This window comes from Anser cygnoides, chromosome 2 (assembly GCF_040182565.1).
Source record: "Anser cygnoides isolate HZ-2024a breed goose chromosome 2, Taihu_goose_T2T_genome, whole genome shotgun sequence".
Taxonomy (NCBI): Eukaryota; Metazoa; Chordata; class Aves; order Anseriformes; family Anatidae; genus Anser; species Anser cygnoides.
Window position 1 is genome coordinate 20274730 of NC_089874.1, and position 16509 is coordinate 20291238.

At 37.3% G+C, this 16509-nt stretch overlaps 1 protein-coding gene across 2 annotated transcripts in view; it reads left to right on the plus strand.

Moving 5' to 3' along the window:
- NEBL (nebulette) overlaps nucleotides 1-16509 on the plus strand; it is a 261505-nt gene that overhangs the window by 63701 nt on the left and 181295 nt on the right. For both annotated transcript variants that reach the window (XM_048061776.2, XM_048061778.2), the window contains exon 3: nucleotides 13882-13966. In XM_048061776.2, the coding sequence (XP_047917733.1) occupies nucleotides 13882-13966 (85 nt within the window). The remainder of the gene's footprint in view (nucleotides 1-13881; nucleotides 13967-16509) is intronic.

A 16509-nucleotide genomic window follows, 5' to 3' on the forward strand; every position in this document is an offset into this window, starting at 1 on the left:
TATGATTCTGACCATGGCAAAACAAACTTCTCTCCTTAGGCCATTTGCATGTGGTGACCCTGTTTGGGACAGTGGGGAAGCTGAGCAGTCGATGTAGGCTGCTCCATGCAAGCTAGCCTCAGTGCTAGAGAATGTTGCTGGATGCTTTTTGATTTACTAGCACAGATGTAGCCTTTAAGTCTGGGTGCCTGAATCCATAGCTGTCAACCTGGCAACCTCAATAAACGTATCTCCCATGCTTTTAGGCTCATGAATCAGTTGTATTTTCAGAGCAGGACCTCATCAATCTTTAATGACTGATTTGGAACCAGGAGACTAGACATTGTGTCTGAGCCAGAAACCCCCGGAGATTGGGCTCCAAGTTCAAGTTCATTTATAAAAAATGAAAGAACCTTAAAAGACATGAAAAAACATTAAAAGGCTTGTATGAAAGAGTAATAAATAAATAAAAAAGACATAAAAGTATTTCCATGGGAAATGTAAATATATATATATACTTTAAATTCTGAACAACTACAATAGCTATGCTGTGTTCTTCCATTTTATTTCTTACAGAGCAGAAATTCTGTTGTTCAAACAGCTCTGCTGACAGTATTCTCTGTAGCTATTCTTCATAATATATCCAACTTCCCATCAAAATAGAATGTTTAGTCTTTCACCAGTGAGCAATGCACAGCGTGTATGTTTTTAACAAGTTTGACAAAGCCAGATTAATTCAGTATGCACTCGACTTTTTTTTCAAAGACATCTTTTTATTTCACCAAAGTTATGGCTCATGATTTATTTATTTATTTTTTCCTGGGTACTTACTTTGGACTCAGTCATGGCTTTTCACTGTTTGGATTTCAGTGAAACTAAGGATGTTCATCAAGTAAAGAGTGTGGGCAACTGTCATCCAGATATTTCAGTTTTCACTTGGTTGACATGCTTACCAAACTTGGGCTTCAGTGTGCAGAGGTTTTCTCTTTGCTTTTCCTGGCCGCTGATCTGTTCCACAGAGGCCTCAGCTTTCTCAAGTGAGGTCTTTGTCACCTTGAGTAGGAAGTGATGTGGCTGAACACCTTGTAAATCTTGGTCTCTGGGTTTTGAAGAAAATGCAAACAGAGCTCCGTCAGGCAAAGGCTCAAATGGTGCAGGAGGAGAAACATAAGAAGGAGCATGGCAGAACTGTGCTCTTCTGCAGACTTGAGAAATGTGCTAGTTCTAAGCAGATGCTTAGAAACTGCTTTAAGCACTTGGAAGTGCTTTAGTTTGAATGTTGAAACTGTTTTTGTATTGTGCATTTGTTCTTGTGTTAAAAGCTATTTGTGGAAGGTACTCCATGCTCTTGTCTGGTTGTATACTTGTGTCAAAGCCTGAAGGTCCATATGCAGCCCCCTGGAGCAATACAAGTAAGGAAGATACATATCCAAGAGACATTTGCAGAGACGTCTAGTTTTGGCAGATGTATGGCTCTTTGAGCTTTAAAATATTATACTAGTTTTTGAATTATACAGAAAATACAGAGTTTTTGGAATCTAAAATGTTTTTAGTGTAAATTGCAACAGTTCCATAGAGGCAGCCATGCACTGTAACAGTGATTTGAAGTGAGTGGGCTGGCACCTAGGTGATTTTAGTTGCTGAACTGCTTCAGAGCCTTCAGGCTTCTTCCTCGATGAGTTGCAAGAAATTGGTGGAAATGTACTTCTAGTTTCTGTGAACAGACAGGGTTGGCTCGTTCACTGTGTACAAAGATGATCGGTAAATATGTAGAAAGAAATGTAACAACAATTAGAAGAGCCTAGTGATTCTGTGGAAACTAAGTTAAAGTTGCTTTTAAATAATTAAATTATTTCCTGATTGTTTTTTCATTCATATTTATAAAATAAGTATTTTATTTTTGCTTTTGTGAATATTTTTTTCTACTAATAATCCATATGCAATTGGAACAAAATTCTGGGGAGAAGATCATTAGCACTGTACTGAAATAGCAAAAGAACAACAGAGTTCTGAAATAATTTACCTGCTGAAAAAAACCACAGATCAATTTAAAGGAATCTCTATGGTCTTGCAACCTTGATTTATTCACTTCTTAAGATGATCATTTAATGGCTTAGCTTTTTTTTACGCTATCAGGGAAAAGGGGTGGTACTGGTCATGCACAGTACAAGTAATAGTTTTTCAATGATGAGATTATCTTAGGTGTTTATGAACAACCTTCAGCTATTAACAAATATAACCCTGTGTCACTGTGAACTTAAATATAGCAGCTACATATAGTGTGCTTTCCATTTCCTATTATCTCTCTCTTTATCTCCTACTCATAAAGACACCTTCTGTTGTATTCCAAATGTATTCAGTTCTGTGTTTGAGGGTTCTGGCCATGAAAGATATAGCTGATGTGTTTGCAGGAATTTAGTAGTGGGTGTAGAAGGGGGACCAGACAGTGACATCTGCCAGATTTTTGACCTGTCTGCAGCATTTAAGCATAAGGAAGAGAACTGGGAGATGTTTGACTTTCTTTTTTTTTTCATGACTATGAATTCCCTCCCAGGTTGTCTGTGTTCCTGTGGTGTAAATGCTATTTAACAGCTATGCTGTGTGATTTGCAGCACCAGCTTTTCGTTTCTCGTTTCATCTTATGCATGTCACCTGTTTTTTCAATGATTGGATGACTTCCTTTCTTCTCTGCCTATTCCATAATTCACTTTTTTGTACTTGATCTAACAGTGTGACATTGCATCTTCTCTCTTGTATAGGTTGAATTTTTACATAGCTCATGGAAATTACTTTTTCTTCTGCTTTTTTTTTTTTTTGGTAATTAAAATACTTAGTCTATGCTCTGGGAAGGCCATCTTTGTAGATTAACTTAGAAATAGTTTGCCTACCTCATGCATGTTAATTCAGCTAACATACTTCTGGGGGGGGACTATTTTACATCTTAAGAGATTCCTTTGTTAGGATATCAGCAGTCATTCAGCAGCTGTTCTTTTTCCAGGGAAGAGATAGAAGAGGTTTCTTTGCCTTTTGATCTGAAGTTGCTGAAAGATGCAGATTTACAGTGAGGATTGCTGGTCTTCAGGCTAAGGGAGTGAAAAGCTCAGGAGATGTCATCAGGTCCTGGTTGTTTGAATAACACTGTGGAAACTTGTGCAAGTCACCCCAAATGACATCCAGTGCAGTTGCTTTGGTCTCTAAAACAGGGTCTGTGTCTGTGAAATTTAGGGTTTATGACCAAGAAAGTGATGAGAAAGCTCATGCTCTATCAGTTACCTCAAACTTACTCTTTTGCCTAAGTCTTTGTTGAATACATGAATAACTGTGACATCAACTCCTATACATTCAGGGTGGCGGGATAATTTCAACAGGGAAAAAATAGAGAAAGCAACAAGGAAATAGAGGGAAGAGGGTTTTTTGTAGCAATACTGGTGGAGAATTTCTGTGTTTATTGTGAAAATAGTTAACAGTCCGTAAGGAACAGAAAGCATAATATATGCAGCAGTTCTGGGGGTGTTTGAAAGATATTATGTGAAAATATGCTACCTGGTTTTGCTTTCTCGCAGTAAATAAAGAAACATCTGTAGTTTGGTCTGAGTACATACGCTTTAGCATTTGGTACACAGAGACCATATCTTCTGTGTAATATGACATCCTATTCCAAAACTGTCAGTCATTGTGACTTTTGCCAAGGATTTACATTGAAAATTACACTGTTAGCTTTTATATGCTGTTACTGCTTCAGCGGAATTGGACAAAGCAGTCTTTACTGAAAGTATTCTTCATTTGTGAGCAAAATCTGGATGTATGATAAAATAATTTTGTGAAGATAAATGTGCTATAATATGAAATTTTACATGCTATAGTAGCATAAGCTATAAAACTCTTGCATTATTGTGCTTCTAATATTCATTTTATATAAGTGGATCCATTACAACTGGGACAGTTCATAAAACTACAAATAACATACTTAAAATTTACAGTATGTGAACAAGCAAGTAGTACATTTTTGAAATTATTAGAAATGTGTTATTTAATATAACAATGCAGATCCACATTTTCTAAAGGATTTTTCTCTGCAGTATTACCTGATTTGAAATTTCTGCTGTATTACAAGAAATGCAACAACTACAAGCCCTGCTAAAAAGGAAATAATTTCTAAATAAATAAAATATAAAATTGCTACGAATTACAGGTCAAGTTCTTTATTTGTGATGCTGAAAGATAAAGAAAAATGGATTTTTTTTAAATCAACTGTGAGTTTGTGTGCACTATTATTTGCCAACTCTGTTAGAAATGTAAAAACAGAATGGCATCTCTACCCTACTAATTTTGTCATTTTTCACTTGGCAAAAAAATAGGTTTTCCATTTTTTACTCTGATACACATGTAAACATAACTCTGTTTAATTTACATTTTTTTTTCCTGCTAGCTTAGAGTTGCTGTTGTTGGCACAGTTTAATAGGAAAAAATGCTTAACACCGCAATTACAGTTAAAGAGGTTAACAGTGTTAAGATATTCAAGACTAGTTGTTTCCATCTCCCTTCTGGTCTCCTCCCCCAGTTTTTTAATAACATCCCAGTTACTTAGATTACAATATACTAGGTCTGCCTCTGTAGTAACTTGCAGAAGCAGTCCCTCTGAAGGGGAGTAGTACATAACACGGATGGCTAAACACTCCAGGATGGCTGAGCACCCATAGTGCTTAAAGTCGGTTATCCAGTTACGCTTGGGAAACAGCTGACTTAGCAGATGTCTTTTTGGCTTTTAGGGTCCTTAGATTTCCCATCTTGCTGATAGCCATCTAAAGAGTAATTTCTGCAAGGTCAAAAGAAATATGATGTCCTTCTAGCACTTCTGTCTTCCAGGTGGCTTTTAGTGTCCCTATTTACCATGTCTTGGAAGGATAAGTTTGGAATTCAGAAGCACCAATGAATTGTCTAATGTAGCTTGGCTTTATAGTTTTGCAAAAGAAGCAAAGAAAAGCATAAAAAGCAATTAAAAATAGTCAGCTTACACAGAGGAGTTATGTAGTAGAAAACAGGGAAGCTGGAAACTAGGAAAAAAAAATCCATTTTTGGTTTCCCAGGATTTGGGTTTATAACTAGTTGTCTTCTTTCAGTTTTAGAAATGCAACAGCTGTACTCCAGTTACATTACAACTGTGATCTACTCATATATGAACTAACAGTTTTTCAATGAATACATGTAAATTTAATATTTTTTGGTAGCAAATATTCTTTCAGTTGATTATTTTCTTGGAACCGAAGGCTTAATACATACAGTAATCAGTAGATAATCACTCTTTCTTGATCTCTGATGTTATTCTGTCATAGATTTTTGCCATTAATTCTTTTACAATGAAAGTTCATACTTTTTGCATATGAAAACCTGGGAGAGAGAAAAAAAGTGTAGTTGGGACAGATTCAAGTTTTGCTTTTATTTCACTTCTGGATGGACTTTGTATCAGAAAGCTTTAAATTTTGATGTCCATTTAGATGTTCCATTTCAATCCATGTACTGAGTACTTCCTATTATCTAGGAGCTTTTGAATGCCTGATCTTGTCTTAAGTACCTGTTTATAAGATGTGGTTACTAGCAAGATTTTCTCAGCATGAAAGACATGTACATCTGAAATAGGAGAAGTTTGTTTTTCTTGAGTACAGTGTTTTGGCTTTATCTTGAATGCTAAGCATGGGGATGCTGCAGAAAGCATTAATAACAATGCATAGAAAAAATAATAGTTCAGGGGTGAAACCATTTTCTTTGCATTCATCAATTGAATGGGACTCTAATTCCAATCAAAAATGCCCAGACTCTTGGATATTCTCTAAGTGACTTTAATTTCTGTTAATAGAAAGCGTTTAACCAATGTTACCTGACTGGATAGATGTTTCAGCACAGAGATGATGAGAGTTAGATGTAAATCCTATAACTGAGCTTGATTTACAATCAGCTTCTCGGGATTTGCAGTCACATAGGGCTGTACAAAATCCTACACCAGATGGTTGTGGTGTTTACAACCCCTAGAATTTTCCTTTGCGAATATCCTGTTGCAATACCATACCTATATTTTTCCAATATTCATATGGTGAATACAGTTTTTATCTTATGTATTTTCTTTCTTAATGTCATGATGTTTAATGTAAACACATCTTTTGAAATCCTCATTGCTTAATGTTTTAGGAGGTCACTTTTAGCGTGTTTTAAGCTCCTGCTGCTGGGTGGGCTTTTTGTGTCCGTCATCAGTCATGACAAAGCTTGGCTTGCTATACAAGCACAGAGAGAGTTGGTCATTGTAAGTCTGACAGGCTGAGGTAACGATGATTTTTTATTAAAAGTGCTTTGTTGTGTATGAGGGATAGGAATAGATGAGGTGTGGTACTGGAACATAGAGAAAGAATGTTGCTTAAGCAATTGTAGTTGTAAAGATGTTGTTTCATGTAATAAATAGTGTTCCTTTTGTAAGGAAATGGTTAAATAAATTACATATATAGTCTTCGACTCATTTCACTGAATCAAAAAAGATTTTGTTACCTGAGGAAGATTTATGGAAATGATTCAAGTATATGTACAACTATTATTAAAAATCAGGTGATGAAATGACAGTATGTGGAAGAAAGGAAGTTACAAAACATTCCCCTATAAACCCAGCAAGATTTGGTAGTCTTGATATGTAAGGTGGGAATCCTTGCAGTTGGCAACGTACGGAGATGGTCGCTTGTGGTAAGCAGAGAAAGCATTTATGCGAGTAATTTTTTGGCATAAAAGTTCTTACTACTTGAAAAAAATCAGAATTAGGGGATAAAAAAGTGCACACATCACATAAGAGCAGAATTTAGATCCTACTTGCATATTTCAGTGTCATGCTGCTTGAGATACCCATTCATTGCTGGTAGAGTAATTGATAGGAAAATTTAGGAAATTTGTAAGTAAATTTGTCACTGCTGGAGGCATGAATTATACCCCAGTCAACCCTAGAACTTGAGCAAACCAGCTCTGTCCAGGTGTCATAAATATGCAGCATGTCAGGGCTATGCTGAAGTAACCAAGCTTTTGGACCTGTGCAGAGCATACTGCTTTTATGGCATCTCTGTGTCGTATTACTGGGGTTCTTAAAAGAGATGCTGAAGGGATAAAACAGCATCAGCCATAGCAGCTGTGGATCTTGGTATGTGTTAGCTTACCATGCTAGATCTGCTGCTGTAAATTAGCAAGTGAAGGTACTGAGAAACTCTGCTTTAGACTGTGTTTTTTGCTGCTCACATTTATGGGCTTTTGTCTCATGGATATTTTGAAAGGAAATAGTAACAATCACGCCATGGGGAAGTATTTGGAAATACTGAGGCATCAGCCTTTTGATGTGTCACTGGTGATCACTTAAAATATTAGAAAAAAAAGTTTTTTTTAAAAACCTGTGGAGCTTTCTGTGTATGGGTAATATATTAATCCAGGTGAGCTTTAAACTCACTGCCTGTAGTCCTGGTAGCAGTCTAGTACTGGCAAATGGTACAAGGTGTGCGTCTTTTCCCTTGACATGTTTCCAGTGTTCTTCTGCAGATTTTGCTGTTGCAGTCACGTTTTTGTTTTTCACTTTGTGTTGCCAGAGTTCCCTCTTCCTTCTATGAACTTTTTGGTCATCCTCTGTGGATCCTGCTCCAACAGTTCTCACTTTATAATCTGCTGTCAGTGTCCATTAACAGGGATTCCTGCATAGCTCGGGGCTTTCAGTGTGATAGGAAGATTCATTTCTTTCCCCCAAGCATTGGCATCCCATAGCTGGGGAATAGCTATATCGAAATGAAAATTTTTGAAAAGGTAGAGCTTGGCTCCAGTGAAAATTCTGGGAGTTCTGCTATTAAAGTCCGTGGTGCTGGGCTTTTAGTTTTTTTCCCCCTAAATCTGGATGCCAGCTGGCTGCACTATACCATTTCTTTTTGTCATATGGCAAGGTTCCTAAATGATGACCTGCGTATCTCTTCTGTTGTATTTTTAAAGATTTTTTTAAGTAGTCCACTCCTGCGATTTCAGGTGTTCTTCATCATATGCCATGCATTTGCTGAGACAGCCGCTCTACTACTTTGACGCAGTCGAATTTCTGTATGGAATTTCAAATTGTAAGAGCCATGAAATTTGATATTAGGACTGGTTATTCAATTTTTATGCTGTTTGCTCTGAAATGTAGACATCATTTTCTGCCTTGCTGTTTTTTGTTAAAAGCTTCATTTTTACAGCCTCTAGCAGAGGACGGTAAGACACTGTATCTTGGGGCCAAATACAGTCAGAATATTTAATGTGGTCCCTAACCCTAACTTTTCTAGGCAGCCCCAGATATGAGTCTCTGTGAAAAGGTATCAAATGCAAGGCTGGCAACACAAAGCTGTGCAACATGGGTTTGGTTCTACAGTAGAGTGATACGTGGTCTTTCACTTGCTCCAGAAGTGAGGATTGTGAGGATTGACTTACCCCAACAAGCAGATAGAATATCCTTGCTAACATTTATTTGTGGACATCCCTCTCTTCTAAACCTCCTTCAAACCAATCCAAACTCACCTCTCTAGGGGAATTTTCTCATAAACATGAACTTGTATTTAGCGGGCATACTGGAACAACTGTCTCTTCTACTTCAAATAAGAAATACAGATGCACAAATTAAGTATGTCAAAAAGCAATCCCTTGAACAATAGAAGATGAAAACAGGAAAATTATTTTCTAAAGCAAACGAATCGCAGCCAGAGTGTCTATTCTTCATACAGCATGGCAGATGCCAGAAGCCACAAAGAATTCTGTCCTCAAAGTCATTTGTGGAGAGCTGTCAAACCTTCCTTGCCTGCCTTGTTGCCTGAGTTCTGCAGTACCAAAGCTGTGTTACCCACTAGTTAGATTATTCCTCATCCAAAAGCCTTTATAATATTATACAGGTAAATGAACTTGTACAGAAGGTTCAAAACAAAACAGAAAACCCAGAGAAATCCCTCTCAGAGCTTCAGAAGAGGAAGTGCAACTGAACAAGAAGTCTGAAGCAAGAAGTCAGCCATGGGCAAGGTTTCCCTGCTTTTTTTTGCTGCTTTTTTTTTTTATTATTTTCTGTTGCACATCTTACATTCCTTTCTGTGCAATGGCATGGTTTCAAGGTAAGGAGTGGAAAGTAGTCCCTTGAGTCTTCAAACCTGGGGGTAAGCTGCCAGTTTAAACACTCACTGGCTGAGGAGAGCTTAATACCTTCTCTCCTTTTTCTAGGTAAATTATTTCTTCTCATGTCTCCTGTATGAAAGTTAATTGCCGCTCTTTGTTTCTCCTCTGTGTTTTTGTGCTGAATTCAGTGGTGTTTGTGGATGTGGGCTCAGACCACGATTAACATACTGGGCCCTTACAGGTTTGAGAAGGAACTTGCCTACCTGTCCATCAGGTGTTATGAGTTTGGGTTGAATCCAAACTACTACATCATTATTCACTATTCAAGTTCAGTTTGAAGCTCATGTGTATGCTATACAGAGGTGCTGGTTGTAAAAGCAGTCTGTGTGTTTTTTGTCATTCTTGTAATATTGGTTTAATTTCATTTTGTTAATTTTCAGATTTTTTTTTTCCAGTCTGTATTACTGCAACTGAAAACAAGTGCATTTTTTCCTTTTTTTTTTTTTTTTCTCTTAACCTCCTTGTCCTCTAGAGTCAACTTGAACTAGAAGAACTAGAAACAAAAATTAGGAGAGGACAGGTATAGCCCGATGTGACAGACAGTGATGGTAATTGGTATTCTGAAAAGATTTGATAGAGCTGTCCCTCTCCTTAGCAGAAGGGAAATAATTTTCATTTGTGTAGCTTGTGGATATTCTCTGTTTGGAAGATATCACAATTTGTACATTGTGGACAATTTAGAATAGATATTCTAGGGGAAGAGATAACCTGACAGAAATCTAGTTAAGTGTTGTAATTCTGTAACTGTGACAGCTAACATTACAGTTCGAAAATACACTCACGAAAAATCTCTTAGTCATATCTTAAATGTTGGATAAATCAAAATGAGCAAGAAAGAGGCACAAACATGTTAATTTCAGAACAGGCTTGAATTTATCTCAGGCTTTGAATCTGACCTTTTTCAGAACAGGGAAAGCTGAATCTTCATCCCATTATCTCTCAGAACATGTTTTTATTCCTTTTGTTGGTTTGAAAGTGTGGAAAAGCTGATGAAAGCCTAACAAGTAGTTGGGAAATTTTCTATGATTCATCACTGGAAAAGCTAAGAAACTTTCCTAGGTAGTTTTCTGAATTCTTGAAGGTTTTGCTGTTATTGTTTCCAAGTCTCAAAAGTGATTGTGTTTTCTCATACAGTCAGAGATTGAGTTGTGATTTAATTTATTTATCAAGCTGTGCAGCAGAAGCTAGCAATGCAGTACATAGCAGAAACACCATCATGTGTATACTGATTTGTTCTGGGCCTTCTTGTATAGGTCTTTATACAGGATTAATCCTAATAGCATTAGTGTGGTAAGACATATTGCTAAGTAGACTTAGACTAGTAACAAAGACTTAAAACAAACAAACAAAATCCTTTGGACACTGCTATTAAGCAGCTGGCATGACATCAACCTCTTTAACCAATTCCCAGCTTTTTCCTCAGATATCACCTCAGACAAAGGGAAACTGAGCTTACCAGGGGCTGCGGTATCACTGGGAGCCCTGTGAGTTCAAGGCTGTTGCCATCCATTCATTCACCCTATTCAGACCATTCTAATGAAATGTGGTATAGTCTTAATCTGATAGTTACGAAGCAGATTTGATCGTTTTAACATTCATGTTTAATAAGACCTCTATTTCAGTCAGAATTGTGCAGTGTTATAATGCATCTTAGATAGTTTTCAGATAATGTCTTAATTACTGATACTTTTAGTGATTCTGAAGACAGTATCAGTAAGCTTAAAACAAATGTAAATGCTGAAGATGGGATTTAAATTTAATACTAGTGTTTTTAATGGTTTGGAGGCAAGAATTTCCATAAATTAGAAGGATGCATATAAAACCGTGTCTTTCTGGTTGATAAACCGTGTGGGTGGTTTCATAAATCAGCTACAGCTAAAATGACAGCCCATAGTAGAATGCTTTGCTAATTTAATTTTGCTAAATGATTCTTTTTTAATCACAGTAATACATTGTGATAAATGGTTAATATGATCAGTTTAAAGGCCGATTTCAATTTCAGCAGTTTTTTCATTTTGTCATGAGAACTATTTACTTCCATGTTCAAGTGTAAATACTTTTCATTGATATAATCAGTTTGCACTGTCATTTGAAGCATACTAAAGCACCACTTGTTCAAGACAAAGAATACCTTTTCCACTTGAAATATGGAGCTACTGTTTCTAAAATAAGTAATGATCTTAGATAACATCAGTGCTCAAGTGATTTGCTCTGATTGTTGAAATACCTGTGAGTTTCTGAGTACTAATTGTGGAAAAAAACATTTCACTTGCAAATGATCGGAGATAAAAGCTGGTGTAGGATAGGGACAAGGTATACTCTCATATGCTTCAGAATATAGAGGAGGATAATTTGGGAGCCTAGCTTTACAGAAACACCTCTGCTGCTGTTGCCAGCAGGGTCTGAGGGCTGTGACTAGGACACCTGCCTCAGTGTTACCCATGGATTCACAGGGGGATTTGGCAAAAAGAAGCCACCTGAGCTGGCTCCTGCTCTGTGCTCCCCATGTTAAAGGGGATGAGTACAGCTGATTGTCGTGATTGTGGTACCAGGGTCATGGTACATAACCACGATAAAAAGCAGTGCTATGAAACTTTATGGGATTGTTTTTGGCATTCGACATGTGCATAACATTGTTTTTGAATCGTGTGTGTGGCAGTTGGTATTTTGGGGGCAAGGTTTCTGTTCTCTGCTTGAGTTATCTATGGATATCTGAGAGGCTGCCTTTCTTTACACTGCACACTCTTCATTGCTACAATTTTCCCTGGATATCAGCAAACCCTGGCTGTGAGGTGGCTCATTGCCTTCTCCATCTGTCCATTGCTGCTTTCCAAATGGAACTCATGGCCCTCCTTGTGGCCAGTCTGGCATTTGTCTTTCTCTTCTATACCAAATGAGGAAGGATGAGGGAAGAGGTGACATAAAGGGGAAGAAAACCCTTCACTTCTGCAAGTATCTGCCTCTCCCAAGGCATTCAGCACTTTCTTGTGCTGATAGCATTTGCTTCCTGCAAGCACTGATTCCAGTTTGTGCCCTCAGCAAAGCCCAGTCCTGTCTCCCCATGTGCTGCTGGAGCTGTGGCTGAGCCATTCAGCTCCCTGGCATCGTCTGGCAGTGGGGAGCCCCTGGTCTGAGAAGGGAGGAAGACAGGCAGCAGCCTCCTTCAGCACATGCATGGGCTGAATGAAACCGTTCCCAAGAAACACTGCTTCCTGCGGCCTGAGCTACAGCTTAGGTGGGCTTGGGAGGACTGTAGCTGCAGAAGAATTGGCTGGATTGTGTCATGACTGGGATTTTATTTTTCTGGTTTTCAGTGATGTTGGCTATTCCAGACGAATGACTAATAGGTGGGAATGTAATTCACCTTAAATTTTTAAACGTGCAGTGGCATTAGCCCTCCGTCTGTCAGATAAAAATTAACTATGAAACCATAGACTTCATGGAAATAAGACTTGTAAATGGAAAATAAAACTTACAGTTTTGATTGAAAATATGTATCATATTTGCAAAGCACAGAAATTTTCTGATGGAGCTGTAGAGACCGAACTAGTTTCTGAAAGAACACATTAGAGAGAAACATTTCCGTGGGCAAACTCAAGGTTAATACTGTATGTCCTCAGTCTTTTGACTCTTACTTAGTGCTTACTCCCTCTGCAGATATTAAGCTGCAAATGTTGTGTCTAAAATGCTATGCCTGTTTTGTTTTACCTCTGAAATGTTAGAGGCACAAATGGATTACCTGACAGACATGAGAAGCTGTGAGTGGTAACTGAATGCGTGAGTGCCTCACATAATGTAAGCTGAATCTTTTGGTTTGAGACTGAAGGTTCTGGAAATAAATTAGTAAGAATCAGTTTCATTAAAATGTTGCTGCCTCATGTTGTCTTTTGGGATAGCCTGTCTACTGTTGTTATTTTCTTCTTTTGTTGGTCTTTCCTATGAGATAGCTTTCAGTTTGGCAGTAAGGTTACAGGATAAATCTATGAATAAATCATAGTTCTGTAAATGAAATCTAAATATGATGACTAGGATTTTACTATTAAAGATGTCTAAAATGCCAAAGAAAATAGTAGGAATGCGTTATAGTGGTGTAAAATTTCAAATCAAAAAAGAGATGACTATTAGTTTGCAGTTCTGAGCCATTACAACCTTTGGTAGTAGATATGATTTTTCTTTTATATACAGCAGTGTATCAACACATTTGTGTACACACATGTGTATCAACACATTAAAGTGTTTGACTTTCTGTACCTGGAATGTCAGTATAACCTGTCTTGATCCCTCAGGTTTCTGCACTAATGGATTTAAGACACCATGCTACTCCATTTATACTCATTTATGTAACTTTTGAATTTATATACACCACTTATATTTTAAGGCATTCTACTTCAGTCTTCATTCATCACATGACTATACCAAGAAAGTGCAGTTAAACATACTTTTGTTCACTCTATTGAAAACAAATTTTGTTCTGTTGGTCTCAGCAGACAGTGGCCAGGATGATGGGTGGTATTTAGACTTATTACAGGAACTCATTCCTGTTGTGTTTGCAAGGCATGACTGACACAATATTTTTAGACTAAATACTTCTGTCACAAACCCAGTAAACTCTGAAATAGTTCTGTACAGTATAGGAAAGAGTGTTGGGATATATTTGACTTTCTATCATGTGTAAATATTTACCCTTTGGCTTTGTGCTTCTTGTTTTAGACATTACCCAAAGCAGTCCTTCACTACGGTGGCTGATACACCAGAAAATCTTCGCCTGAAGCAACAGAGTGAATTGCAGAGTCAGGTAAATCAAGTAATTCTCGTGTTTCATTAGTATTAGATTATCAGCCCCACTTCTCTTTAGTTTTTGGAAGTAGTATTAATTTCTTCATACTGATATGTAGTAGCACTCTAATAGGAAGTAATATTTGTAGGTAAAAATAACACTATAAAGCTTAGGGTTTTATGTCCAATCTCACTTAGGCTAGTTATCATGCAATTGTAACTCCATTGCTGTCACTGAAATGCCTCATTTTCAACAGTATTTGAAGTATCTCTTTAAGTACTTTTTAATGTTTGAAATGTAATAGCTGAAGCCAGAGAGTTCATTTGCCTCAGACAAACTGTCACTGTTAGCTTGCAACAAACTTCAAAGCTGTGTGATTAGCAAACAATTAAGTTGTCATTAGCAAACATCTAGACGCCTGACAGAGTGATCCATTTATGGATCTGTTATGTCCTGGTGAACTCAGATATGGAGCATTCTGTAAGCCAGATGTGATAAGAATTTTATCAATCGAAACTTACCTAAATTAATAAGATATTGAAATTAAAAGGTAAAAAGCGGAGGAAAAAAAAAGTGATGAAGACTCGTTACCCAAACATCGTGTTTGTTCACTATTGTAACTCAGTAGTCCATAATATACATTTTTAATTGATATTAATTCCTTAATATTTGATCTTATCCCCCTAAAATATCACTTTTCTATTGTTTGACTTTTGACATTGGAAATTGGCCTGGCTATGTGAGATAATTGGTAATATTTGATTCCATTTTATTTAGTGAAAGTTAGTTTGTTTCTATTGTGGCTTTATTCTGGATTTAGTTGCAATCTCTCATTATAAGTTGATAATTGTCACTGTCTATTAATGCAATAAAGCCTGGAGCATAAAACAGACAAGAGGCATTAAGAGCTTTCTTGTTTGGGAACTTCTTTGTAGGTTAATGGGTGAAGTCAAAGGACTGGTAAAGAGAAGTGTCAGCATAGATATTTAGCACAATATAAATTTTAAAAAAATCTTTACCTTTTGCCATTGTTGTTGTTGATCTTAAGACTAAGTGAAATTCTTTCTTGCTGAAATTCTACCATCAAGAAGAAGGAGAGTTTTTTGGATTTCTGTGGGTTGTAGAGTGGAGTTTACTTCACTGTTTTGTAGTTCAGTGGTTCTGTGTACCGTAGTTTACATTGTGTTAACAGGAATGTGTAAGCTATATTGTAAAAGTCTGTTTAAGTCTATTCTTTTCCTAGTGATTTGAAGAAAAATGATTGGATTCAGGAGAATAGTAAAATTTTAATGCTCTTTCTGTCATTGTTTCAGTGGATTGTCTTGTGTATCTGAGCACACGTGTGCATACGTACGCACATGGATATATACAAATCTCAGGCAAAAACTTAAAGTAATTGGATGTATGCCTCGCCCTTGGCTACCTCCATGCTTATCTCCAAAATATCATTTAGACCATATGTGAGTTTGCCTGATAGGGTACATTCAGCTACAGGAGCTATGCTCTAATTTGAGGACGGATCTCCAGTGATATGTGGAGAGGAAGAAAAGCTGGCTGACTTCCTCCCAGCTGTTTCAGCTGCCTCTGGAGCCCATGGTGAACAAAGTTGAGACAAAGATTTCACACCTTATGTGAAGGTTCACAGTTTTGTACCCAGGTGAACCACAAGTCTTAATCTAAAAGGTCCTCAGGGAAGACTCTCTATATAGTATACATTAATATACTGGCAAAAGACAGGTATTAATAGGACTGTTTTCTGTAGGTATTTATGCTTTAACTGGAGAGCTTGTTTGGATTTGGTTAGAAAAGTATGAATAGGGGAATCCTGTTTGGATGCTTAGAGAGAAGACAATGCTCCTGTATGAAGTCCAGACAGATCAGAATCTCATTTAGGAAGCATACATTTTCTTAAAGCAGTCTACTTTATCTGTAGTTATTGTGGCAATCCTTCTGAAGGACTAGGGGCTGTTGAGAATTTTCAGGGAATTACAGAGTTCAACTCGTAGGTACCAGTTTGAATTAAGACTAATGTAGTAAGGGCTGTATCGTATCCCAATACATGATGGGCTTAGTACATCTACGTATCTCACACTTTCCAAACTCACTTGTATCTATTTTATTTTGGCTAAATGTTGCATAAGACAAGGAGAGTTGTCTGCTTCTGGAGCCCACAGGAGAAACTGCTTTTCCTACCCTATTTGAAACATGGTGACATGGTGCTTTGTGGAAGGAAACTTGTACTGGTGTTGTTCTCTGTTGATAAACAGAAGACTTAGTGTTCTAGGTCTGGATAAACAGTACCTTCATCAATGAGAAACTTGGAATTTGCTTATGTATAAACTTGCTGAAACTGTTCCCATTGCACTGGCATAAAATGTTCAATAAGGGTCTACTCAGAATTGGAGATGGGGAGAAACCCTTAATTTCTGAAAGGTGCCTCTTTAGTAGGTAGTGAAAGATTAGCAAATATAGTTCTAAATTACAATGGAACTACTACAGTGTACTTGGAAGAAAGTCCATGACATTTCTGACCATCATTTGCATCCTTGGTGTTGTTTCAT